Source organism: Rhineura floridana, chromosome 1 (assembly GCF_030035675.1).
Source record: "Rhineura floridana isolate rRhiFlo1 chromosome 1, rRhiFlo1.hap2, whole genome shotgun sequence".
NCBI lineage: Eukaryota > Metazoa > Chordata > Lepidosauria > Squamata > Rhineuridae > Rhineura > Rhineura floridana.
The window spans coordinates 224,729,721-224,755,646 of NC_084480.1; the positions used below are offsets into that span (position 1 = coordinate 224,729,721).

The 25,926-nt window shown below is 40.5% G+C and overlaps 1 protein-coding gene across 5 annotated transcripts in view; it reads left to right on the top strand.

Annotated features, from left to right (window-relative positions):
• The window catches only part of ZNF516 (zinc finger protein 516), a 194,055-nt gene that overhangs the window by 71,586 nt on the left and 96,543 nt on the right, over positions 1-25,926 (top strand). For all 5 annotated transcript variants that reach the window (XM_061594283.1, XM_061594292.1, XM_061594273.1 and 2 more), the window contains exon 2: positions 12,879-14,897. In XM_061594283.1, coding sequence (XP_061450267.1) covers positions 13,076-14,897 — 1,822 coding nt within the window. In that variant the 5' untranslated portion in view covers positions 12,879-13,075. The remainder of the gene's footprint in view (positions 1-12,878; positions 14,898-25,926) is intronic.

Below are 25,926 nucleotides of genomic sequence, written 5' to 3' on the forward strand. Positions count from 1 at the left end.
CTGCATTACTATGGGGATTCTAGCTAATCTATTGAACAAAGGTTTCTTAGAGATGTGTTTTAATATTATTCATGTAATATTATTTGACTATTTGCATTGTTATAGGCTTTGTTTGTGTTTGTATTTGCTTTTAAATTAGGATGTTTAATAGTTATTGATCTGCAATGCACTATGCCTACGCATACAGTTTCTTCTGTACATTTCATCAAAGCCTTTGGTCTATTAAAGATCAATTGCCATTTATCGTGGATGGTGCACTGTTTTATTTTATGTGAAAAATAAAAGGTGGTTGGGTAGAAATGTTGGATACCCGTTTTTAGTGGAAATTTAGCATGCTTTATATTGGATAATTTAAAACTATATGAGGACAACAGCTTCAGCAAGAGTCTGGAATGTCAACATAATTCTAAACTCTGCCTTGATTCCAGTGCATCTGTGACTATCAGCAGTTTCTGTTAGTGTGAAAGTTTGAGCAAACCCAAAAGGTTAAATATCATATAAAATGTAGTAGCTTGGACAAATGTGGCATACAGGATGCTTCCAGTATTTTCTCTGTTCTGTTTTTAAGCCACCATGAAAAATGGAAGACAGAAACATCCCCAAACCTCTATTTGCTTTTGATGCTTCCTAGGCAAATAATCAAGTTTATACTGTCACTATGGAACAGACATGTGAGGGGCTGTGTCCTTGGCTGCATAGTAATTGAATAAATAACCTTGTCTGTACCACTGATGCTGTGTACTGTCTTTCACGAATGGTCTTCTAGAAAAATTAAAGCACATCTATTCATAGCAGGTGAGGAGAGCAGTGGGAGATCTCTGTACTATGTTGAAACTGGATGAGAGGCTTGAAAAATGTTTGTGGTTACTTCCCCATATAAAGCAAAGTTTATGGAGATGGTGAAATATGGTTTGAGAATGTTATGGGTGAGAAACAAACAGCGCTTTTCTTTTTGTCATTGTGCAGTGTAATGTATTACACTGGAGTTCATATAAATAGTTCAGCACTTTCCACCAAATAAGCCTGACAGGAGTGACAGCTGAAAGGTTTGATTTCAGGTTCGATTTCTTGTCTGCAGGGATTACTATGCCTAGCAGCTTTTTGAAATACAAAATAGTCATCTTGGGTTTCACATTTTATTTGCTATATAGAACTATAACCCCCTCCCCCCAAATTGTCCCTCTTCATGGGTTAAAAAAGTGTTTCATCTGTTATTTAGGACAGCTCGGTTTAGTGAACATTGTCTATATATATGAAATATGTGGATTTCAAACCAATGATATAAGATCCCATTTAATCTTGAAGTAGTCCACAATGTGGAAGTATTTCAAGTTCTGTGATAATGTTCTGTGGTCCAATAGAAAGGCCTCACACTGGCCTGGTATGTGATGCTACATGTGAACGAGCGAACATGTGAGTGCATAGTGTGAAAATTGCAGCTGCTTTGCTCCTGTGCCGGTCCTGCTGCCGCCATGCTCCCTGATGCGAAGCCATGGTTTGGCTTACTGTCCTGGCCACACTTTGGCTTGTGGTTTGTTTTGCCTGTGTTGCTCTTCATCATTGCTGCTCCCAGGGAGACTTAACAGAACAAAAACTTTTACAACATAATCAATAATCAAATTAATCCCGATATAAACAGCATAGCAGTAAAAGCACAAAATAGTAGATAAAAGCAAACTCTGCAGAGATTGGTAATCACCTGCTACCAAGGACTCTGCCTTGTACAGAGTTAAACCATTGTCTATATTGACCAGGCGCATCTTTCTAGGATTTCAGGCAGGAGTGTCTGCCAGACTTATGTGAAGATGCTGATGATTGAACTTGGAACTTTTTGCATGCAAGGCGTATGCTTTACCACTGAGCTATGGCTCTTCTCTGAAGAAGGGATCTTAACATAAGGGCAGGTTCACATGAGTAAAGATGATCTAGGTCCTGGACCCAAACTAGCAAGGGTTTTAAAAGTAAGTGCCAGCACTTGGAATAGATCTTCAAACAGAGAAGCAGACAGTGGGGTTGTTTTAAAACTGACAAGATATGTTCCTGTGAGCCAGTTAGTATTCTGCTCAGAAACTGCAGTTAACCTAAAAAAACCTTGCAATCTTCAAATGTAACCCCACATACAATGCATTGCAATAGTCTAATTTAGAGGTTACAGTCCAGGAAGTGCCACAGTTAGTGCATCGGCCTGGGTTAGTTGAGGCATTTGGACCTCCACTGACAAAGCTGACCAGTTAGCAACCCAAGCTGAGCACCCTGATGTGCAACCCCACCCAGAACATAATGAACTGTCTACTAACAGTAATTCTTTCAGGATTCAGCTTCAGTTTATTGGCCCTCAGCCAGTCTATTACCAGTCCCATACACTGATATTTATTTATTTATTACTAGAAACAAAATGGGAAGTAAAGCACAAAATTAGAATACGAGATTTTGCACTTCCAATACCTCATCTGACCCAAAAGTCAAGGAGAAGTAGAAGTGGGAGTCCTCAGCTTACAGATGAACCTTATTCTAAAACCTGTGGCCATCCAGATATTGTTGGTCTCCACCTGTCATCAACCCTGGCCAGCAAGGCCAGTGGTAAGGGATGATGGGAGTTGTAGTCCAGGAACATCTGGAGGGCCCCAGGTTCCCCATCGTTGGATTGAGAGTGTCAGACTGGTACTGGGGAGACATCAACAAAGCTTATGGGGTATTGTTAGGCAAGAGCTTAATATATCTCATTGGGTCCTTTTGAAGATAAAAGGAGGAGGATGGGGAAGAATCATATATGCTACCCTGAGGTCCTTGGAGGAAGGATAGGATACAAATGGAATAAATAAATAAAAATCTAAGCAGTGCCGGTGCTGCACCAAGAATCCAAGAAGACACAAGGTCCACTTTCCCAGCTGGTCCATCCACATCTTATAGTTCATGCTAGGTCAGCATCCTCATCCATGATTAAATCGTTCACTGTGGATGTTTCATAGTGGGTGCTGTTCTGGAGCACCCACCCCACCCCCCGCCCCCTGACCTCAAGTGGATGTCATTAGAATGGAGAAAGCGGAAATGCCTGTGATTGTGGGGAATGCTGCACATGGTGATTTGTATGGTCAGTTGAACTGTAGATGGGATTCATTTGGAAGGTTCAGATGATGCAGAATGTGGGTGTTGATCTTCCAGTGGCCATACACAGAAAGGAATATCTGCAACCCATTTATTGGGAACTGTGCTGGTCTCCTGTTTATTTCTAGGCCCAATTCAAGTAGCTTTTTTGACATTTAGAGTGTTACATTGTCTGGGCACTGCATATCTTGAAGAATGCTTTTCCCTGTATGATCATCAGGTTGGGAAGATTGTGTGTAGAATTTCCTTTGCAAAGGAAGAAGGAGTAGGTCTTTATAGTGGTGCTTAGTGAAGTAGATTATCTGTAGTTATCAGCATTGTTTCAGAACTGGGATCCATGATGCCCTCAGACATCCTCCTTGCCACCTGCCCCTCCCAATGTTATTTTTAATTAATTTTTGTTGTTGGGGGAAGAAGTTGCCTTATTACCCCACTCCCCCATGTTTTGGGGTGTGTGTAGGTGTTTTGCCTGCTTGCGGTGGTGTTGGTTCTGAGCATACATGGTTTTTCTTCTGTGAAATGGATATTATGTGGTGTCCACAACAGTTTTTTAGATTTCAAAATGTACCCCTAGGCCCCAAAACTTTGGAGACTCATTTTCTATAGTCTTTCACTCTTTAAAAGGCGATATAAATGTTTTTGTTGTTTGTTATTATGATTCATACTTTATGGATTTGTTAACTTCAGAACAAGCGAGATTTCTAGACTACTTTAAAGTTGTATGTATTAGTGATTTTGTTTATTTGTATAGTAATTCATTTGTATTTGATTTTAAGAATTCTATGAAATGTGATAAATTATTTGAAAACTATCTAGAACATATTTTGATTAGGTTGGGTAAAAATGGATAATATAGGTTTTCCCCTGAATTCTTCTTCAGCTACTCTTACCTGTTGTCTCCCAGTTTCACTTTTCTCCAAAGTTACCCATAACACATTATGTGTTAGCATTCAAAAAGATATCAAAATAACTTTGGCAAAAGATTCACACCTTGCACAAGTTCCGTTCTTAGTTTTCTTAATCATAAAAGTAACAGCACTCTCTCCCCACCCTCTGTATATGAGGTCAGCTTCCACAACTAAACTTTATATTACAGAAAATGACTGATGCTCTTATGCAGTAACAATATGCATCTAATGGTGAAATATCTATTTAGATTCTTTTCTACTACTTATCTTACTCCTTGTTAACAAAAGTATAAAGGTATGAAAAAACAGCTTAGTTGTTTACATTGACAGAAAAGGATGGATGCACCATTTTTATTGTGACCTGTATGATACTCTGTTTGAAGAGATTATTCACTAATAGGCAAAAAACCTTGCGGTTTAAGAACGTACCTATAGCCCACAGATATTTCTATCAAACTTTAAAAAGCAGGGAAATTGGGCAGCTATAGTGAATGCACCAGGAGAGCAGGAGACCTGACCTCCTCTCCTCTCCTCCTGACCTCATTTGGACTGCCCTGCAAATTTGTCAAAATGCAAACACAATTTGGGTTGGTCTTTCACAGTCCAATCCACTTGCTGTGTAGCTTGGAAGAATTTGGTAACATGTGCCTCTGGGGATGAGGAGGGGAGGAGGGGATGGGAACAGGAAGGAGGAGGGCAGGAGGACAGGTTTGATCATTCGCACGTTTATTGAGTTCAGTGGGATTAACTCCTGTGCAATCATGCTTAGGATAGGTAAAACTGACTGGGAGGGGAGGGAGAGATGGCTGGAATGGGCAGGGAAGGAGGAATCGAGAGGAGAGGGGAAGGAGGGGAAAGGCAGGTCTGATCATTTGCATGCTTATTGAGTTCAGTGGGATTTACTCTTCTCCCAGGCATTTTAGCATGTGTTTTTAAATTGTTTAAATTGTGTTTTTAAATTGTTTTTTGTGTTTTAACATTTATATATTTGTTTTTAATGTTTTTATTTGCTGTAAACCACCCAGAGAGCTTAAGCTATGGCGTGGTATATAAATGTAATAAATAAATAAATAATCATGATTAGGATAGGTAGAACTGACCATGGGGGAGGAGCAGGGGGAGGTGAGAGGAGAGGGAAGGTTGCATACTTTTTGGGTTCAGTGGGATTTATTTCTGTGCAATCATGTTTGGAAATGGAAAGCCTTCAAGCTGATCCCGACTTATGGTGACCCTATGAATAGGGTTTTCATTGTAAACAGTATTCAGAGGTGGTTTTACCATTGCCTTCCTCTGAAGCTGAGAGGAGTGACTGGCCCAAGGTTACCCAGTGAGCTTCACAACTGTGTGGGGATTCGAACCCTGGTCTCCCAGGTCATAGTCCAACACTGACCTGGGGGATGGGCAGGGAGGGTAGGAGGAGGGGGAGGGTAGGAGATTGGGTGGGTGGGCACTGGCCAGAGGGGAAGCCCCCTTCCTTTCCAAAAGGAAAACATTGAGAACAGTATCATTGCTTTTCAAAGTTTCTCCCACCTTTTTATTTTACAGCAGGCACATGTAGCCTCCCACCCAAATTTAAACCAAAGCTGTCCCTGGCCCATCCACACCAGGCCTTTATTTCACTTTGGACAGTCATGGTTTCTCTCAAAGAATCTTGGGAATTGTAGTTAGTGAAGGGTGCTGAGAGTTGCTAGGAGATGCCCTGTTCCCCTCACAGACCTTTAATCAGAGCAGCTCTGATTGGCCAGTCTGGCCACTGGACCTCTGTCAGGGGAATAGGAGTCTCCTCTCAGCACCCTTCACAAACTACACTTCCCAGGACTCTCTGGGGATAGCCATGACTGTCTCACGTGAAATCAGTCTGGTGTGGCTGTGGCCCCCTGATTAGGCAAGCCCAGCAGCTGCGAGTCTGGCTTTTAGAACACTGACAGTTGGTTCTTACTGAGCATGCCTGACACTATCATTCAGTTCAATGCAAAATTTATGAAATTAATTAAAAATCAGCCAGGCATTTTTTTAACCTTTGAACTTCAGAAGATGAAGGTCAGAGTATGGGGCAAGGTCAGTAACAGGATTACAAGTACTCTGTGATCATGGCTGATTTTTGATGAATTTCAACAGATTATGAGAACTCTGAGAGAAAAAAATCCAAAAGGACTCTGGGTTTTTTTCTCTCTCTTTAGACTTTGAACTCTTGGTTTTTTCTGTCTGTTTTGTTTATTGCCATGAAAATTTACAGGGTTGTTAAGCAAGCATTTCTGAGTTCAGGACTATAAATTTTGTAAGATTTTGTTTTCAAATGAGCATATGGGAAGCATCAGAATGGGAAGGGGGTATTTTCAATTTAACATTGCAGAATGTGAAAAATCCACGCTGGCTATAGTATACAGCCACTTTTGGCTCTATAATATTGTGTTTTGACGATTAGTTCATATTGTTCATAGCAATTTGGATATTATAGAGATTTGTTACTTATTTAGAGAAGCAAAGACCTTAAAATAAAATGACAGTGATGTTTTCTCCACTTGAAGATGTAATGCATCTGTACTTTGTCCTGCAACTATAATAAGGCATTAATTTTGAAATCACTATTTCATTGGGAGAAACAGCGCGAGAGTGCATATTCATGTGTGTGCAATGTATGTTATAATGTGCATGCGGATACACAGACAGTTTTTGAAATAGAGGGGGATGGTAAACGCGTACTGCACATAGTTTTGTCAATGTTATGTATGTCCAGTCCTTTCAGTCTTGTGATGGTAGCATTTTGTGTGTTCTGTATCATTGATTTTTTTTCTTTCTGTACATGGAAGAACTGCTAATACTGGCTGTCCTTTTATTCTTCATATTAGAGTGGAAATGTAGTTTGGACATAATGGATTATTGATTGGTTTGAGAACAGCAGAAGCCCCAAGGCCTTGTCATCAATGGTACTTACTCTCCCATTTAGAGAATGTGTCGCTTCATGCAGCAATTCAGGATCCAAATCTGTAGAATATAAGCTTATAATTGTTGATCTTGTAATGGAATGGGTTTTAGGGCAAGGAGCGTTTCATTGTAATGGGTTTCCCTCCTCCTCCCATTTGTTCAAAGAATAGCCTCTTTGTCTTGGCAATAAAATAAGCTGGACTAGGATGTTAATAATATATTTTAATTTATTCCTTATAGTGCTACAGTGTGACCAATAAAATACATTTCTTTGTCTCTGGGAGGACAAACAGGAGCAGTATACTGAAGCACAAAGTATGTGCTGAGTGGGTGATGGCCTGCGTTTCTCAACATACGCTGTAGAAGTGTAGAACAACCACTTCACATACAACTCTTTTAGAAAGAGCTGCGTTATCAACATATTTGCTGTTCTTTCCCCCCTTGCTTTCCCTGTTGAGCAACGTCCCCTCATTGTGGATACATCTCTTTGCAAGGATGTTGCATTTGTTTAATATAGGTGCTTATGGGTGTGTTTTGTCTCTTCTTCAGAGTTATTGTACTGTTTCAGAACAGCTTAATTATTTTCTCAGGAGGTTTGGAGCTTATTTAGAATATCAATAGATCAGAGAAGCGGGGGCGGGGGGAAAGAGCTTGTGTGTTAGAAAATGACATGGTCAAGGAATCTCAGAGTAGCATTGATAGCTGCAAATCTGGAAAGCATGTATCCCAAAGTATGAAATGGAGGAGACATCAGTTGAAAACAAAAGAAAAGTCTTTTTCTAGAAACAGAAGTAACTACAATTTTAAAAATGCAACCCCCCCTTTTTTTCTTTGTAGCATTCTATTTTTTCCCCTTGTACTTTTATCTCTCTGTAGCACAGTGGGGAGGAGAGCCTGGCTGGCCAGAGTCTGTGAGTTCAAATCCCCACTTGTGTCTCCTGGGTGTCAAGGGCCAGCTAAAGATCACCTCCATAGTGAGTGTCTCAGGGGTTACGTTCCCTGCCACCTGTGCAGCCGTGGGCAAGCTGCATAGTCCCAAGGAGCCCATTTGCCCCCCAGCTGGCAGTTGCAGACAAGAAAGGGGCTGGCTTGTGCAGCTGTGGCAAGCTGAGCAGGCCCTAGCCAGCTGGGGAGGACTAGCCTCAGAGGGAGGCAATGGTAAACCCCCTCTGAATACCGCTTACCATGAAATTCCTGTTCATAGGGTCGCCATAAGTTAGGATGGACTTGAAGGCAGTCCATTTGAGAGACGAAACAAATGTTGATAGTTTTCGGGTTTTTTAAAAAAAAAATAGAAGTTTTGTGTAAATGGCTTGGGGGAGGAAAAAAATCAAGGTAAAGTCATACTGACTTTTTCCTAATGACTGTATTTACTTTGAAGGATGTAGGCTGCTAGGATTTCCTGTGAATTCAAGGATATTCATACTGTTTAAAGACAGGCACCCCCTTCCCTGCCCTTGTGCATTTAGCTGATCCAGAATTACAGAACAGTTGTGTAATCTTTGCAAGTAAGCAGTATAAAAGCGAATTAAGTTCAGCGATATCAGTTCTGTAACATAGGTCACATTGGTATCAGTGCAGTATATTTCCAAGGAAGCATATGAAGGATCGTAACTTCAACAGCACATTTCAAAATTTTGGAAATGTTGAGATCTGGTTAAGGATACTTTGGCTCTTCCTCTTGGGATGGATGAGGGGATTGCTATGCAAAATGTGGAATTCTCAAATGTATCAGGACCAAAGGTTTGTATTTAAACTTGCTTCATTGCTTGAATAACCTCACATTCACCTGTCTGAGCAGATGTGATTTCAAGCTGAACAGGTATGTCTGAGCTGCTGTTGAAATAAGCTTAGGTTCTTCAGATTAGGGAGGGGATCCACATTTTGGTGGCCGGTTTGATTTTCACTCTGACAAACTTCCTTCTGGACCCACTTTGTCATGGAACAATGTTCACTGTTTGCTATAGATACCAATTTTTTTCTCTGCAAAAAATGGATAAATATCAATTTTTAAAAAATAGTAATATAAATATCAGTATTTTCTAAAAAATAATAATAATTTCCCCTTGTACTTCTACCTCTCTGTTTTGCCTATAGGTAAGAAACAAATTTTGTTGATAGTTTTTGGGTTTCTTTTTTTTAAGTAGATTTTTTGTGTAAATGGCTTTTGGGGAGGAAAAAATTGATATTTTATATGAAACATCAACATTAGTATCACTATTTTGAGGAAAATATTAATATAAATATCAATATTTTGAGAAAATATCGATATGAATATCAATATTTTTGAGGCATTCTTTAAAAATCCGCTTTAGCCACAGAAAACCGCTAGGAAAAAACTCTGAAGACAAAAAAAAGTGAATAAATAGGAAATCTGGTATCAAATTCAAATTTTGTGATATTCGGGCACATCCCTACTTCAGATGTGTAATGAGAATATCTTTTAAGTACCTGAAACAGAATGGGCGTATTCACTGGGTCTTTTAACTAAAGGCTTGCTTAAGTGTTTATGGTTTAACAAAGCTGGTGTAGTGAGCTATGATTGTTAAGACAACTTTTTTTTTAAGGTAAAGCTAAATTTATTTCATATTCTGAAACAAGGGGATTGCAACCAATGAGATGTTCCACATGTAAAAAGAAGAAAAACCGAAAACTTCATGTAGTACAATACTTGGGAAATACTCTGCACTCTTTAACTGACTGCAGCAGATTTTTTTTCTTACGCTTGGAAAAGGGGCACTCTGCAGACCAGTGATGAGGCTTGATATCTGGTTAGACCTACTAAACCAGGACAGGTTTTGAAATGCAATAGTTCTGGCCCATCTGCAGTATGAACTCATCAGGCAAGGCCTTAAAGCTGAGACCGTATTGAAACTCTTCACTAGTCTACTCTCCCCCGCCCCTCTGAGGTGTGAATTCTTAAAGGGATAGCCACCTGACGTATAAACAAGACTTTTTTCTGTGGATCTCTTTCGTGGTGCACTGGTGGGCAGCCACAGTGATACTTCAGGAAATTAGGAAGGCACCCATGAGCTGAGGGTGTTGGCTTGGGTTCCACAAATGACCAGGTTCAGTATCAGCCAATAGAATAGCAGCCCTGGATTTGTATGTTCATCTTCCTTTCTGTGGGTCTTTTGCACTGTATACTTTCTCCGTCATTGGACACGTTTTTTGGAGTGGAAAGTACTTGACTTTTCAGGTGAATTGGGTTCTAGGGAAAGCACTCATGAGGCTCCTGCCATGGGTTCCACATGCTCATGGCCATTAACCTCAGGTTCGGTATCAAGAGCCTAGTCCAGTTTCTCATCTTGTAGAAACCCCAGAATTAGTAAGCTCATCCATCTCTGAGTTTGAGACTAGAGCCATGGCAATAATGATCCATAAGGAACAATTTCATAGTCTGCATGTTGGAAAGCTCAGGGTTAAATACTGTGGGAAGTATCTTCAATACAGAATAAGAAAACCACTACCCATCTGTCTGTCATGCTTAAAGAAACATGTATTCTAGTTGTTTTTAAGATGGGAATGATATATGCCTTTAGGGTGGGCAATCCACTGAAGTGAAGCTGCTTTGTGGCTCCTCAATTTTCTTGCCTGTGGTAGAATTTTTTTTAAATCAAACATTTTCCAGTCAGTCTAATAAAATGGTCCATATGTATATGCAGACCTTGAAGGAGTCGCTTTATCACACATATTTTAATTATCAACCTGCTTCTTCAATTCAGAACTTGATTTCTGTGATCAGTCATTTTCTTTGTTCAAAGGTCACAGAGGCAGATATCTTAGTTTTCAGTATATTGAGTGATGAAGCAATATATTTGCCCAAAGCATAACTTCAATATAAAAAGTGTGTCGTGTTTTAAATGCTATGCAGAATGTGTGGAATGCCTTCTGTATTTGATCTTAGTTAACAACTGGTCACACAAGTTGCTTCTCCTTTAAAATGTGAGATGTAATTCATTGTTACTCAGCTGAGGAATCAGCCGATCTAAGAAAGATATTGGTTTAGCAACCGCTCCTACAAGTTCCTGTGTTGGCAAATAATGTTCAAGGTTGGGCCTGAGGACTGTTGTGCCAAGACTAACGTCAAGTCCTCTGGTGTGCATTGTCATTCTGAGCTGTGATGTGGGTATTGGTAGGATCTGCCAAGCTGGTTATAATTATCACTACTGAATGAAACAGTTGCATGGAAGTGAGCAATATAGGGGAAGATAATCATGAAATCATTTTAATAATAGAGTCTCTACCAGCAGCGGAGTATGAACATCATTTGCAAGTGGTATTTTTTGCTTCTGGTGCCAGAACCGGTTTGAAGGGCTGCTGGACATTTCTCTTTTGCTGGACTCTGTTATCCATTTGCGGTTTCTGTTTGGCTTACCTCATAGCGGCAGCGATGCTTTGAACAGCAGTGGATGTCTAGATCTACTCACAATTTCCACTTCCCACAATTTTTCTGACATAGTGTTGTTCCAGACATTGTGGGAATTTAAAATGATGACTAGACCCTATTTGCTGGCACTGCTCAAATCATTATGCAGAATTTGTTTTTAAGTAGAGTCCAGGATGGGCATTAAAAATGGGCCCTGATTGGATTTTAAGGTCCATTCACCTGCCCAAGGATGTTAGATGCTGGTACCAGCCCTGGCTGATCATAGTTTTGGAACTGTCTCTTGCTGAATACTTGTCCAAGCTTGAAAACTTTTGGAGGTACTGCACTGTTCACACAATAATGTTAATAACTTGGTGACTGTGTACACAGGGAACAGTTGCTTTAGTGTAACAGACTCTTAATAAGTTGTAACTCATGTTCTTTTCTTGCTGAGAGAACTAAAAGTTAAGGGAAACAGAAATAGAGATATTGCTGGAAACAGACATATAAACACTTCTGAAGTGTTGAGCATATAAATGTTGAACAGGAGGCCCATAGCATTGCCCACAGGATGCCTTTTCATCAGCAAAGAGAAGGACCTTTGTCTTAAAAAGCAGATCAGAAAAGAACTCTAAGATATCCCTATAAAACTTTGCTGAACATCATTATACTTCTTTCAAAAAGTAGAAATTGTAGTCAAAAAGTGGAAAGAGTATCATTGCCATCCTGTGCAATGGGAATTAAGCAGCCTAAGTGTGAGCAGCACAGAAATTAAGGCATGTACCCTTCTTCTGCAGAAAATAACAAATGTGTTCCTTTTGAATACAGTAAAAAAACCCCAAACCTTTAATGTAGCTGGGTTTCAGCTTAACACAATGTACCCTGTTCATGTGAATACACCCTGGATCCTAGTTGGTGCTAGCGGGGAATTCCAAGTCTACATTAGCATTTGCCTAAGCAAGTTATTAGTGGTACTGTTAATTTTAATTGGCCTATTTAGAAATCTTACTGAACTGCATTATTGCTTTCCCTTAAATAAAAACGTTTTGCTGTCTGGATTTAGCAGCCATACATAACATGCCATCAACAGGGATAGAGTACTGTACTCTACAACACCCCTTTATCTCTAGACAAACAAAGGTTTGGCTGTTTTTCATAAAATTATACATGGCTATAAAGCCACAACTTAAAATATTACGACTTCTTCAAGAAAGGGCTTATTCACTTGAAATTAGGTACACACAACGTTTTGCTTGGTCTGGAAAGAAAAAAAGTAAGTGTTTTCGAGACTTATATTCTTATTTTTAGTAAACATATGCACATGAACTCTGTCTCCCAGTGTCTGAAACTGCTATTCAATAGGTATGTATATAAATTCTCTACTGAATGTTCAGTATTGTGAATGATAATATCTCTCAAGGCAAAGTCAGAGTTACTATAGTATGAGTGAAAGTTTAACATTAAAAAAAATCTTAATAGAGGCTTTTTACAAAGTTCAAAAGGAACATTTTTTTAAAATATAAATGCTTTGCATTTATTAATGTTGTGTTCTGGGGTTTTTTTGGTTCCAGGTCCTGCTTGCCATTTGACTCAAAAACACCAATGAATGCTTATATCCCAAAAGTTTTCAAGCAGCTGAAGAAAACTCTGAATATGAGAATGAAGAGATAAAGATTCAGTCAGCAGAAATGCACAATTGAAAAAAGCAACAAAATTTTCCAGGTCTGGACAGAGTTTTGCCCTTTTGGCTGATGCTGCTGTAGTGCAGATGGATTATAGTGTGGACGCAAACATGGAATTACGAAGAGCCTCCAGTCCTCACAAGATGAACAAGAATGATATGAATGCAAACAAGTCTGTGTTGCACAGCTGCTGCATATGTGGCAAAAGTTTTCCTTTCCAGAGCTCGCTATCTCAGCACATGAGGAAACACACAGGGGAGAAGCCATACAAGTGTCCTTATTGTGACCACAGAGCTTCCCAAAAGGGCAACTTAAAGATACACATACGGAGCCACAGAACAGGCACTATTAGCCAGGGGAATGAAGTGGAGATGGTAGGAGAGTCACAGCTTAACGAGATGAGAGTATCAGAAGGCCTTGATGGTTGCACTAGCCCTACCAAAAGTACCTCTGCCTGCAACAAAATGTTGAATGGAGCAACTCCCAAAGAAGGTGGCAAGATCTTGCTCAGGAGTAGTAGGAAAGAGACCTCCGCAGAAGCATCTGTTGGAGAAGATGTTAAATTATGTACTTTCCCATGTACATTCTGCAAAAACAAGTTTGAAGGGAAGAAACAATTGGAGCAGCACATACATCAGGTCCACAAACCTTTCAAGTGTAGACTGTGTAACTACATGACATTAAGAGAGGAGACACTGTTAAACCACATAGAGAGAGACCACATCACCACTCAGATTCCAAATGGGGAAATGTACAATGCCGAGAACTGCAAAACTGAATCAAGTGCAGGGGAGTTTCCTTGTGAAGTCTGTGGGCAGGCCTTTAGTCAAACCTGGTTCCTCAAAGCTCACATGAAAAAGCATAGAGGGTCATTTGACCATGGATGCCACATCTGTGGCAGGAAATTTAAAGAGCCCTGGTTCCTCAAAAATCACATGAAATCCCATGGCCCAAAATCTGGGAGCAAAAACAAACCAAAAAATGATTTAGAACCTGTAGCCACTATTAATGATGTCATTCAAGAGGAGACCATTGTGACTGGTTTGTCTCTATATGAAGTTTGTACCAAGTGTGGAAACCTGTTTACAAATATGGAAAGCCTAAAAGCACATAATTCTGTGCATTGCAAGTCTCAAGGAGCCCGCAATGAACACAGAGCTGAGAGGCTAGTTGATGGAGACCCACCTATAGCAAAGCAGTTTTTCCTCCAATATCTGAAACTGAGGCCGTCTGTAGGGATAGATGGTGTTCCAAGGGGCCAGTCAGGAAAAAGAGTAGCTGAGCTGGATCCAGTCAATAGTTATCAAGCTTGGCATCTGGCTACCAAAGGGAAAGTTGCAGAGCCTTCCGAGTATGTGAAGTATTTAGGATGGGATGAAGTTCTGGCAGATGCTGATGTCACTTATGACAGGGACAAAAGGGAGTATATTCTTGTCAGTCAAGAGAAGCGCAAACAAGAGCAGGACTCTTCCACTTCTTGTTCCAGTAATCCGAAGAAAAAGAGCTGTACTAGTGGCCGTTCAGAGAAAAGCAACAATACACAGTCAGGGGACAACTGCATCCTTGGCCAAGATGACCTAGAGTATAGGCCATCCTCACGTCAGAGTAGAAGGGCATCACAGAACAAGTCTACTGAGTGCTTTGAGTGTGGCAAGATCTTCCGCACGTACCATCAAATGGTACTTCATTCCCGGGTGCACAGGAAAGACCGCAGAAGCTGCAGTGAGGGTGTGACAGCAGTTCAGCAAGATCGATATGGTTCAAATAGTGAGGATGGTGACTCTGGGTCTGTCAGTGGGCCAAGCACACCAAGTTCTGCTTTTGCCCCAGAAGATTCAGTCACTTCTGGAGTGGGTGAGGAGGGGCCTGAGGATAGTTCAGAGGAAGGAGTACAAGAGCCATCACCATGTAAGTGTTTGCAAAAAAAATAACAACTTCCTTTCCTATGTTATTATTTTGCTTCCTTTCTTACAATACTAAAGCACTTCCAACTGCCTTTGACAGGTAATGTGTGTCACATTGAGCAGCAGAACTTTAAAACAAAAATGGGGAAACTGTGATTCTCCCAGATGTTGCTGGACTACAATTCTCATCATCCCTTATCTTTGGCCATGCTGGCTGGGGCTGATGGGAGTAAGAGTCCAACAACATCTGGAGGTCCACAGGTCTCAATCTGTGACTTAAAATGAAGGAGATGCCTGAACAACATGTAATAAACATACCATATCTTTAACCATATCTTTTTAAACCTATTGGGTTGGATCCAGATTAAATTAGTTGTCCTTAGTTCCTATTGAAATGTGGAAATGTCGTGGAAAGTTAGTCATGATTAGCTTAAGCTCCACTGATTTCTGTGCAACTAACTTGGGGAGCAATCTAAACCCAAGACCCACTGGGATGAGTGAAGTTTGGAATAAGTGGCTCTCCAGCTGGGCCCTGGACTCAGCTGGGGTAACAAGAGCTAAAGTCCCTCATCCTGACGCAGCCAGAGATATGCAAGTCCTCCATTCCAGCTCAGCTGGCTGAGCCAAGGTTGGGAAAAAGAGGCATTCTAGGGGCATGGCAGGATGGGGCAGGGTGAGACTTACCCTTATTCCAAACTCCAGTGGAGGTTACACTGGCAAAAAAGGGTGGCATTAGTCAAACTCTATTTTAAAGGCTTGTTTTCCCTCTGCCAGGCTTGGGGCAGCTCACCAGGCAGTACCCCAGCTCCTGAAAGGGGTTTGGAATAGGGTAAGTTAACACCAGCATAATTTACCCTGGTGTAAATTACACTGGCTTCCTATAGTTCGGATTGCTCTGTCCATTTGAATCCATCCCAATATCCTTAACCTCATGAAATGTTTTTCTGTAAATGACTGCCTTCACATTCAGCAAACACTCCCACAGAGAGCAGTGTGGGAACCCCTTGCACTTGGTATGATTCCATGCTGTTGGGGAGCATGCATGGATTAATACATTGATAAAAAGAGAGGGCCATTTTGACAGATCTTTCCCACCAGATGAGCTCCTTCCCTCTTGGTCAGGGCCGGATTATCCATTAGGCTTAGTAGGCTAAAGCTTAGGGGCCCGGAGTTCTTGGGGGTCCGCGATCCACAGAAGCAGCACAGGAGCCGTGGATCGTGGGACAAGAGCTTCTGAACCGCCCGCCATCTCCCCTGCTTTACTTACCTTTTTCTCCGCTGTTTTTTGCGGTTTGCCATCAATCAAGATGGCGGCCGAGGTTTCCCTAAGGGGCTGAAGCCTCTGCCACCATCTTGGTTGATGGCACGCATGCGTGCTGCATGTGCGCATTGCTGCCATCAACAGCTTAGGGAAACAGCCCCTTAGGGAAACCTCGGCTGCCATCTTGATTGGTGGGAAACCTGCGTGCACAGTGCGCGCAGCCTCAAAAGAAGCGGAAAGTTAGGTGAAGTGGGGGGATTGGGATGGGACGGGACTGTGGGCGGCTCAGAATCAGCCTAGGGGCCCTCCTCAGCTTAATCCGGCCCTGCTCTTGGTGAGATATGAATTGGGTGCGTAGGACCTCTGCAATTGGCCCCGCCCATGCAGTTGCTTAATTGTTGCAAACTTCCCAGTGGCATTGAACTGCATGTCATGAAAACAGCTCCCACACTGCTGTGTGCGTAAATGAAGAGGGCCTTCTATGTGATTAAGCACACCAAGTTTCTTGATTTGATATTACTTCGAGTCTGCAGCTTAACATGAGATGGTTTATAACTTTTGGGTAAGTCAGAGAGCTGGAATGGGGGCATGCTGATCCTTCAAAAGCTCCTTTCTTCTCTCACATGCAGTTTAGTTTCTCCGCTTTGATTACAAGTACAAGATTGGAAGCAGCTATGTGGTTGCTACTTTGACTGCATCAAGAAAGCATGACATTGCTTACATACTTGCCTTGACAAATCTGTAGCCATATATAAATATTGCTTATGAAATCCTTGCAGGCCTTTGCTGAACTTGCCTGAAATAATAAAAATAAAAAAATAGAAGACACCCTAATGGGCTAAGTAGATGTGATGGCAGCAGATCTGAGTCGCTGCCAAATTCTTACAAGGAAAGAATGGTTTAAATCAAGAAAGGAAAGGTGAGAATAACTGTTGGATTCTATGCTTGCTCAAAATTTCCTCTTTGAAATTGTCTCCATTCTCTGGTGAGGCTCCAAAACCAGATGTGACCTTAGGTGGTGGGAATGGGCGAGGTTTTTTACCTAGAGAATATGTGTGTGTAGAGGAAAAATTAAGTATTCCTTTCCTATCTGCAACTTTTGTGTGTAAATCACACACCCCTTTAACCGGAGTTTGGCATTGCCTGCGTTCTACCACATGGGTCACACTGCTGTAATGTGTCATTAGCTTCTTAGAAGTGTTATTTTGAATCCAGTTCCATTGATGTCAATGGATTAAGGAAATGTATTTGGGATGCCAGTGCCTCTGAGGTCTTGTTATCAGTTAATGGACATCACATACTAGATATCTTGTTGTCATTTTGCAATACTCTCCTTGATTCAGTAATTGGTGGCAGTCCTGGTTTGCTGATACAACTTTAAAGCACTCAGGATGGCTAACAATGATCAATGAGAGAAGGGTACATTCTTCTCTGTTTTATCTTGGTACTGTGCTTTCAAAAGTTGTTCAAAGAACTCCAAGGCTGTAATTAATCTCTCTGGATTACTGCAGTCCTCAGGGTCTGATTCTGGTTAAATGGAACAAGTCATTCTCCAAATAGAAGCAATGTAAATATTTGAAGAAACACTACTGTGACTGTTTTTGTGTATATATATATATTCATTTTACATTGTTTATTTCTCTTTGTTTATAAGACTCTCTGGGATTCCAAGAAAATATAATTTCTTTCCTACAACTTGTTTATACTTCTGTTGTTGATGAAACAGTGCTTTCCTACTGACATTTTTTTGTCCCATGAGGGTTAGCTGATTTGAGTTTTGAGGGTTTTAGGCTACTGTTGGGAGCTTTGTTGAAGAAACAATCAGCACAGTTCAGAAGGAAATTTATATAACGCTGTCACCATATTGAGGAACAATCCCCACCACCACTGGCCTAGTTTACATGTCAAATTAAACCATAATTATAAATGAGCTGTTGCTTAATGTGAATGAGCAGCATGCTGGTGCACATTGCCAAACAGTTCTTGCTCCACTCCACACCCACTCCTGCCATGATGCTGACAAAACAAGCCAGAGGCTGCCTTCATGTTGTTCAAACCTAGGCTCATAGTTTGTTTCTCTCCAAACAAACCACAAGCAGTAACCAAGGTTTGTTCTTGGTTTACTACTTGTGACTGGGGAAAAGAAAACATGAGCTGTGTTCTCATGCCAGACAAACCAGGGTCTAGCTTTTTTCCACCTAGATGGCAGCAGCAGAAACGGATAAAGGAACAGAGCAAGAACTTTTCAGCTGTGTGTACCAGCACGTTACTCGTTTGCATTAAACAATAATGTTTTTCACTAAGGTTAACAAAAAGGAGAAACCAATCACAACCCTCTAGTGAGTGTAATACACCTGTGTGATGCACCGTTTCCAAACGTGTGTGTTGCATTTAAACTTTGCTGTGCATCTTAAGTTATATCTGTGAAATTTAATCTTCATGAGCTTATTTTTCCTAACCTTCAACACTGTAATAAGGTAGTTTCTGTTTTTAAAAACATTTTAAAAAATGCCCCTTTTAAATTCTCTTTCAGATTACAATGATGTTCTAGCAGGTAAGATGTATATTTATTTTAGTTTCTGTCCCATTTCATCCCTACGCCTTGGGACAGGTTAAAATAGGGCAAGCAACAATGATTAAGTGGCTGGAAACTCCCTTATGAGGAACATTTGGGGCTTTTTATAGGTTTATATATTTATAATTATTAGTTACTATTAAATTTATACCCCACTCTTCCTTCCAAGGGAGCCCAGGGTGGCAAACAACAGTGACAGAATGCTAAAAAGTCTATATGAGTTTTATATGTCATTGAAAATGACAACTTGATTATAGATAACACTTCAGGAAAGATTGAGCCATTTTGTGAGTTCCTTTTGTGTTACTTCCCACAACTTCATGTTTGAAAACTAGTTGAATGTATTGTAGAAATAAGACGTTTATTTTTTAAAAAACATTTATACCCCTTTTTTGTCTTAAAATGTTCAAGGCAGCTATAACAAAATCAAAGTATAGATTAATATTTGAGAAGCATTGAGGTTGCATTCAACTAAGTAGAGCCATTGAAATTAATGGACCAAAATTAGTCACGTTCATTCATTTAAATAGGTCTACTCTGAGAATTACTAATCTTGGATACAAAGGTTATAAAATGATTAAACATGAAAAACAGCAACAGAATGCTTTTGAACACTAAGTACATTGGTGTGGGCACCTTATGTACCTCATGCTGTTTGCATAAGATATTTACTAGCTTCAGCAATGTATTTATGCCAGAATTAGTTGTTAAATTGTCACCTGTTTTTTAGCAATCTAAATGAATGTAACTATGAAAAGCATTACGTTATATAAGCCTCAATATCACAATCCTAGATTGCTTTAATAACCAATTCTTATAAAATCATGATAGAAGTCTGAAAAAGCAATTACCAATGAACAACATAGATTCTCTCCCTCCCTCTAAATGTAGGGCTTCAGTTCACAAATGAGTTACCTGGAATTCAGTGAGATATATTGGTTTCATTGGTTTATCAGCCAGGCTATATGTTACCAAAGTGTTTTAAATTGTAAAACAGAGGATAACATGTTGCTGTTACAAAGAAGAGTGAAACTCTGAGGCACACTAAATTATAATTTATTCAGCTTAGCCCAATGCATTTTGATTACAATCCTTGTCGGGCACAGTAGAGCAAAGTGACACTCAAGTTTTTGTATGAGTTCTTTGCCAAGTGGTCAAGAAATCATTTTCAAGCACATAAATAACTCAGAGGACCCCATGCACATGTTACATGTAAAGAGAAATGGCATGTTGAGTTGGGAGAGGGGTCATCAGAGGTCCTCAATATAGCATCTTCTTGCAACAAAAGCATGTTTCTCCTAGTTATATGTGCTTGCATGTAGAGTTTTTGCATGATTGGATCATGTATAATCAGGTGTCCTGATCACATGGAGCACCTACAGGAGCTCACATTTGTGGTCCTTTTATCTACAGTCAGGAACAGCACATGGTTGTAAAAAGCAGACACTATGACAGGCATAGGGCTAAAAGCACGACTCCATTCCCAACGGATTGCGTCATTGCCCTGCATGTGAGTAAAATGTGCATGGGGCTAGTGCACTGTTTTATTTTACAGCACCCCTGATGAAGATAGTAATCAAATGCATTTGTTGAATTCACTATATATTTTGGAAAGTTGTTAGTTTGCTATGCATTTGGATACCTCTTCAGATATCATAACCAAATTTTGCATGATGGTTCCTGAGATCAAGGAGCAGGTGTTCATCTAAGCAGGTGTTCGTCTATGTTTGCATACAATAGGATGCCTTTTTGAATCAAGATGGTGGACTGAACATTTCAAAACTGCACTGATTTTAATAACTGATTTCACAACAGTGCTGACTTTTTGGTTTCTTGGAATTCCTGAGCAATGCTGGGTAACACACCTCTTGTTCCCTCAGTGCCTTTCTCTTTTCTCTTTTGTTTCATCACCAAAGATGATGTACAGGCAGTCACACCAAAGGCTTATTTTTATTTGTTCATATCTAATTTTAGTTTAAGGCTTTGGAGTCTGAAACCTGCTGATACGGTTTCCTAGTTAACTAACAAGTAAGCGTTTTAAGCAGTTTACATTTTCACAGTCAAAAGGAAAACACTTTTTGTAATTAAAATTTATTTTATTTATTTTAAAATATTTCTACCCCGCTCTATTTTAACCAGAAACTCAGAGTGGCGGACAGCAGCAGTAGAATAAAAACTATACAATACACCCAATACATTCAATCAACAAGTTAAAAAACATACAAAAAATTTATGCTACTATCGTAATTTGTTAAAATTTATATTCTGCGTTTAGTTTAAACACCGTCCGGAAAAGGAGTGTCTTAACCTGGCGGCGGAATGCCAAAAGCGAAGGGGCCAACCGTACCTCTACTGGTAAAGCATTCCAGAGTCTAGGAGCGATGACAGAAAACGCCCTATCTCTAGTTCTTGATAAATGAGCTTGTGAAGCTGAAGGAATCACAAGAAGCATATCCTCAGAGGACCTCAATGCACGGGAGGGTTCATAACAAGACAACCGGTCGGACAAATAGGCAGGGCCCAAGCCGTGTAGGGCTTTAAAGGTTAACACCAGCACTTTGAATTGAGTCCGGAAACACAGCGGCAGCCAGTGGAGTTGCTGTAACAGGGGGGTAGTATGTGCTCGAAGGCCGGCTCCGGTCAGCATTCTCACTGCTGCTCGTTGAACCAGTTTAAGTTTCTGAACTGTCTTCAGTGGCAGCCCCACGTAGAGTGCGTTGCAGTAATCAAGCTGGGATGTAACTAGGGCATGCGTTACCCTCGTCAGATCGGACGTCTCTAGAAATGGGTGCAGTTGGCGAACCAGTCTTAGCTGGGCAAAAGCGCTCCTGGACACTGCAGAGACCTGGGCTTCCAGGTTCAAGGCCGAGTCCAGAAGCACCCCCAAACTGCGAACCTGCGTCTTTAGGGGGAGTGTAACCCCGTCCAATACAGGTAGATTCCCTATTTCCAGATTTGTCCCACGACTGACGTAGAGCATTTCTGTCTTGTCTGGATTTAATTTCAACTTGTTCTCCTTCATCCAATCCATCACTGCGTACAGGCACTGGTTCAAGGGTTGGACAGCTTCCTTGGCATCAGGAGGAAAGGAGAAATAAAGCTGGGTGTCATCTGCATATTGATGGTATTGAACTCCAAACCTCTGGATGACCTCACCCAGTGGCTTCATATAGATATTGAATAACATAGGAGAAAGGACAGAGCCCTGTGGCACCCCACAAGTCAGGGGCCAAGGGGCTGAGCAAGAGTCTCCAGATATTACCTTCTGGGTCCGACCTTCCAGGAAAGAGCGGAGCCAACACAAGACAGTGCCCCCTAGCCCCATCCTGGTTAGGCGGTCCAGGAGGATACTATGGTCAATAGTATCGAAGGCCGCTGAGAGATCTAGAAGAATTAACAGGAACACACTCCCCCTGTCTAGTTCCCTACGAAGGTCATCCACCAAGGTGACCAAGGCCGTCTCAGTCCCATGGCCAGGCTTGAAACCAGATTGGAGTGGGTCGAGATAATCTGTTTCCACTAGGAAATGTTGCAATTGGATGGTCACCACCCGCTCTATTATTTTACTAAGAAAAGGTAGATTGGAAACTGGTCGATAATTACTCAAACACAGTGAGTCTAGGGAGGGGTTTTTTTAGTAATGGTCGTACAAGTGCCTCCTTTAAGCAACTTGGAAGAGAGCCTTGGTGGAGGGAGGCATTAACCACCCCACATACCCATGTGGTCAGTCCTCCTCTAGCTTGTTTCAAGATCAAGGAGGGACAAGGGTCAAGTGGACAGGTGGTAGGCCTCATTCCTCCAAGAAGCTTATCTATATCTCCAGGTTGAACAAGTTGAAAAGAATCCATCTTAATAGGACAGACAGAGGCCGGAGATACATCCTTAGGGACTGCATCAATATTGGCGTCCAAGTCGGAATGGATCTTTTTTTTTTTTTCAATTAATTTTTATTCTAATTTTCAAAACCAAAATAATACAAAAAGAAAACAACACAAATCAATAACTAATACAATACTAAAAAAAAATACATATATATAAAAATATTGACTTCCGATTTGTCATAGTTCAGCTATAAATCTATAATATATAACAAACCTATCTCTTAATAGATTATAAAATCACCTTCCTCCAGCGGTTATCTTAGTTGGTTTCAAATCTCATTAACATCATATCATTTTAATATTCCACAAAAAGTCAAAGAGAAGTTTCCAATCCTTGAGATATATATCAATCAATTTTTTTCTAAATAAACATGCCATTTAATCCGGCTCATCAAATCTACTAAATCCAGTAATTTCAAAACACTATAATTCAACTATAAATCTATAATATGTAACAGACCTATCTCTTAATAGATTATAAAATCACCTTCCTCCAACAGTTATCTTAGTTGGTTTCAAATCTCATTAACATCATATCATTTTAATCTTCCACAAGAAGTCAAAGAGAAGTTTCCAATCCTTGAGATATATGTCAATCATTTTTTTTTCTAAATAAACATGCCAATTAATCCAACTCATCAAATCTACTAAGTCCAGTGATTTTAAATCGCTCTTCTGTCATTATCCATATTGGGTCCATCTTCCATCTTTACGCACCCGAAAATCTTGCTGTCATAGTCATATAATAAAAGTCTGGTAGGAATTTCCTCCATCACAGATATTTTCTTGCCATCAAATCCAAACATATCACTGAAGTATTGTTGCAAAGCCGCATCTCTGTTCCTCTTTTCCACATGATACACTAGTACATCTCTTGAAGGTTTTTCCATTGACACAAGACAGGGATTAATTCTGTTAACTTTCTCCATTTCAAGTTCCATCAAATCCTTCCAGTCCAAGAATTTTTTTGAACCGATAATATCTTTATCTCCAATCTCTTCAATTCCTTCAGGGACAGCGCTGAATTCCAAACTGTAATATTTGTCTCCAGGATCCATCACAGCCAGGAAATCCAAATCTTTTTTCATGTCCATAATTAAGCCAGTCTCCTTAGTTTGAACCTTGCCTTTAATTTCTCTTTCATCTTTTTTTTTGTTTTCCAGATCTATCTTTATTCTCCTTTCTCATAGAATCCTGAGTTTCTTTCAGCTCCTGTCTCATTTCGTAAAATTCAATTCTCCACGCTTGTCTATTATTTCTCAGTTCTTGTTTTATTGAGTTAATCCCATTCATTATTTTCTGAAACATGTCTAGAGATAAAGTCCCTTCTTGTACATCCATGGTCTTCTTAATTGTCATTCTTAAAGCCAAAGGAACAAAACTCCTTCAATTTTCAATGTCCCAAACAAAGAGCAGCTTATTTCTTTAACCAGTTACAAAGGAGTTAATTTTTCCAACAAACTAACATCACACGCTAGACAGCCCTTATCTCTTATCTGCCTGAAAGTGTAAGAACAGCTTTAGTTCACAGCGTCGAAATAGCTAGTAGCAGAGAGAATGAGCAGATTCGTCAAAAAAAAAGTAGATCAGGAAAAATAATCCCAACCATAGATCAAAAAGATTTCTTATCTCCTTCAATCAGAAATCTCTCGCCCGTTGTAATCTTTAGAATGCCATTTTCCATGTCAGCTTTTTGCAATAAAAAAAAAAAGATAAGCTATTTATATTTTCTTCCCCCCTAGCTCCGCGAACAAAAAAAGGAAAGTCTTACCTCACCTAGGTTATCTCAATTGCTGTTACTTTGACAAATCTCTTTAGCTGTATAGATAAGAAAATGATGAATGTAGACAGGAGGATGTTTGCCTGTTAATCCGTATAAAAAAAAACGGGTCACTTATCCAGCTGAGCTAGCATAAAAATCCTCGCTCTCTCTGAGCTGCTGGAAGACAGACAATTCTGACGAATTCCAGACTCCAACAATCAAAACAAAGCTAAAGTGGGAAATCTCACGTTTCTTCTTTAACCGGAAGAAATTATTCCCAGTCAGAAAAGAGCCTTCTGACTGGATTTAACCTGGATAAGTTTCATCCAAGGCGGGAGCCCGTCTCGGAGGCTGCACAGGCGTAGGGATCCTCCTGGGAAGTCGGAATGGATCTGATCGACTTTATTCGCAAAATAAGTAGCAAATTCCTGACAACGAGTTGAAGAGAGATCTTCTGTAATTTCAGAATGATCACAATTAAGCAGGCCTTTGACTACTCGGAAAAGTTCTGCTGGCTGATTGACGGCTGAAGAAATAGAAGCCGTAAAAAAAGCCTTTTGCACAGTTCGTCTTGTGGCTGAGTAAATTCTGGAAAATATTTTAACCAGGAGTCGGTCAGATTCGCTGCGAGTTTTCTGCCAACGTCGCTCTAGACCCCTACGAGTGCGTTTCATCACCAACAGATCATTAGAAAACCATGGGACTGATTTTATCCTAGCACGCGTACGGGGACGCTCAGGAGCGATTGTGTCTATAGTCCTGGTCATTGAACTATTCCAAAGAGTGATCAGAGCTTTGACAGAATCGTTTACTTGAAGGACAGGAAATTCCCCAAGAGCTGTCAGGAATCCACCCGGATCCATTAATCTCTTAGGGCGGACCATCCTAATAGGCCCCTTCTCCAAGCGGGGGGTATGAGTCACAGTTAGCCAAAAACTGATTAGGTACTGGTCCGTCCATGACAGGGGAGTTATGGAAAGATCCGTCACTCCTGGATCATCATCCTCCCGTCCAGCATAAAAAACAAGGTCGAGGGTATGACCTGCTCTATGGGTGGGGCCAGATATTAATTGAGATAGCCCCATAGTTGTCAAAGCAGCCATGAAATCATGGGCTTCTCCATAGAGTGAGGATTCCGCATGGACATTGAAGTCACCCAGAACCAACAGTCTGGGAGACTCCAGCAACAGTCCCGAAACTAACCCAGAGAGTCCGGGTAAGGAAACTGTTGGACAGCGAGGGGGGCGATATACCAGCAGGATCCCCAAACTATCTCGTCCATAAAGCTTTAGGTACAAACACTCGAACCTGGTAAATTGCGGGAGAGGACACCTTGTCATAGAGATGGAATCACGGTAGACCACTGCGACATCCAGAACAGGTCTAACCGATAACCTCTTGCTCTGCAAAGATTCTAAAAGTTTTTGTAGGTTGTTAATAATATCTTGTTGGATAACATCAGAAAAGTTGGTGAAATTGGATAACAGCTCATCTGCTTCATCACAAGGAGGAATAAATACTTTATCCTCATAATCTCCCTGGATTAAGGACTGT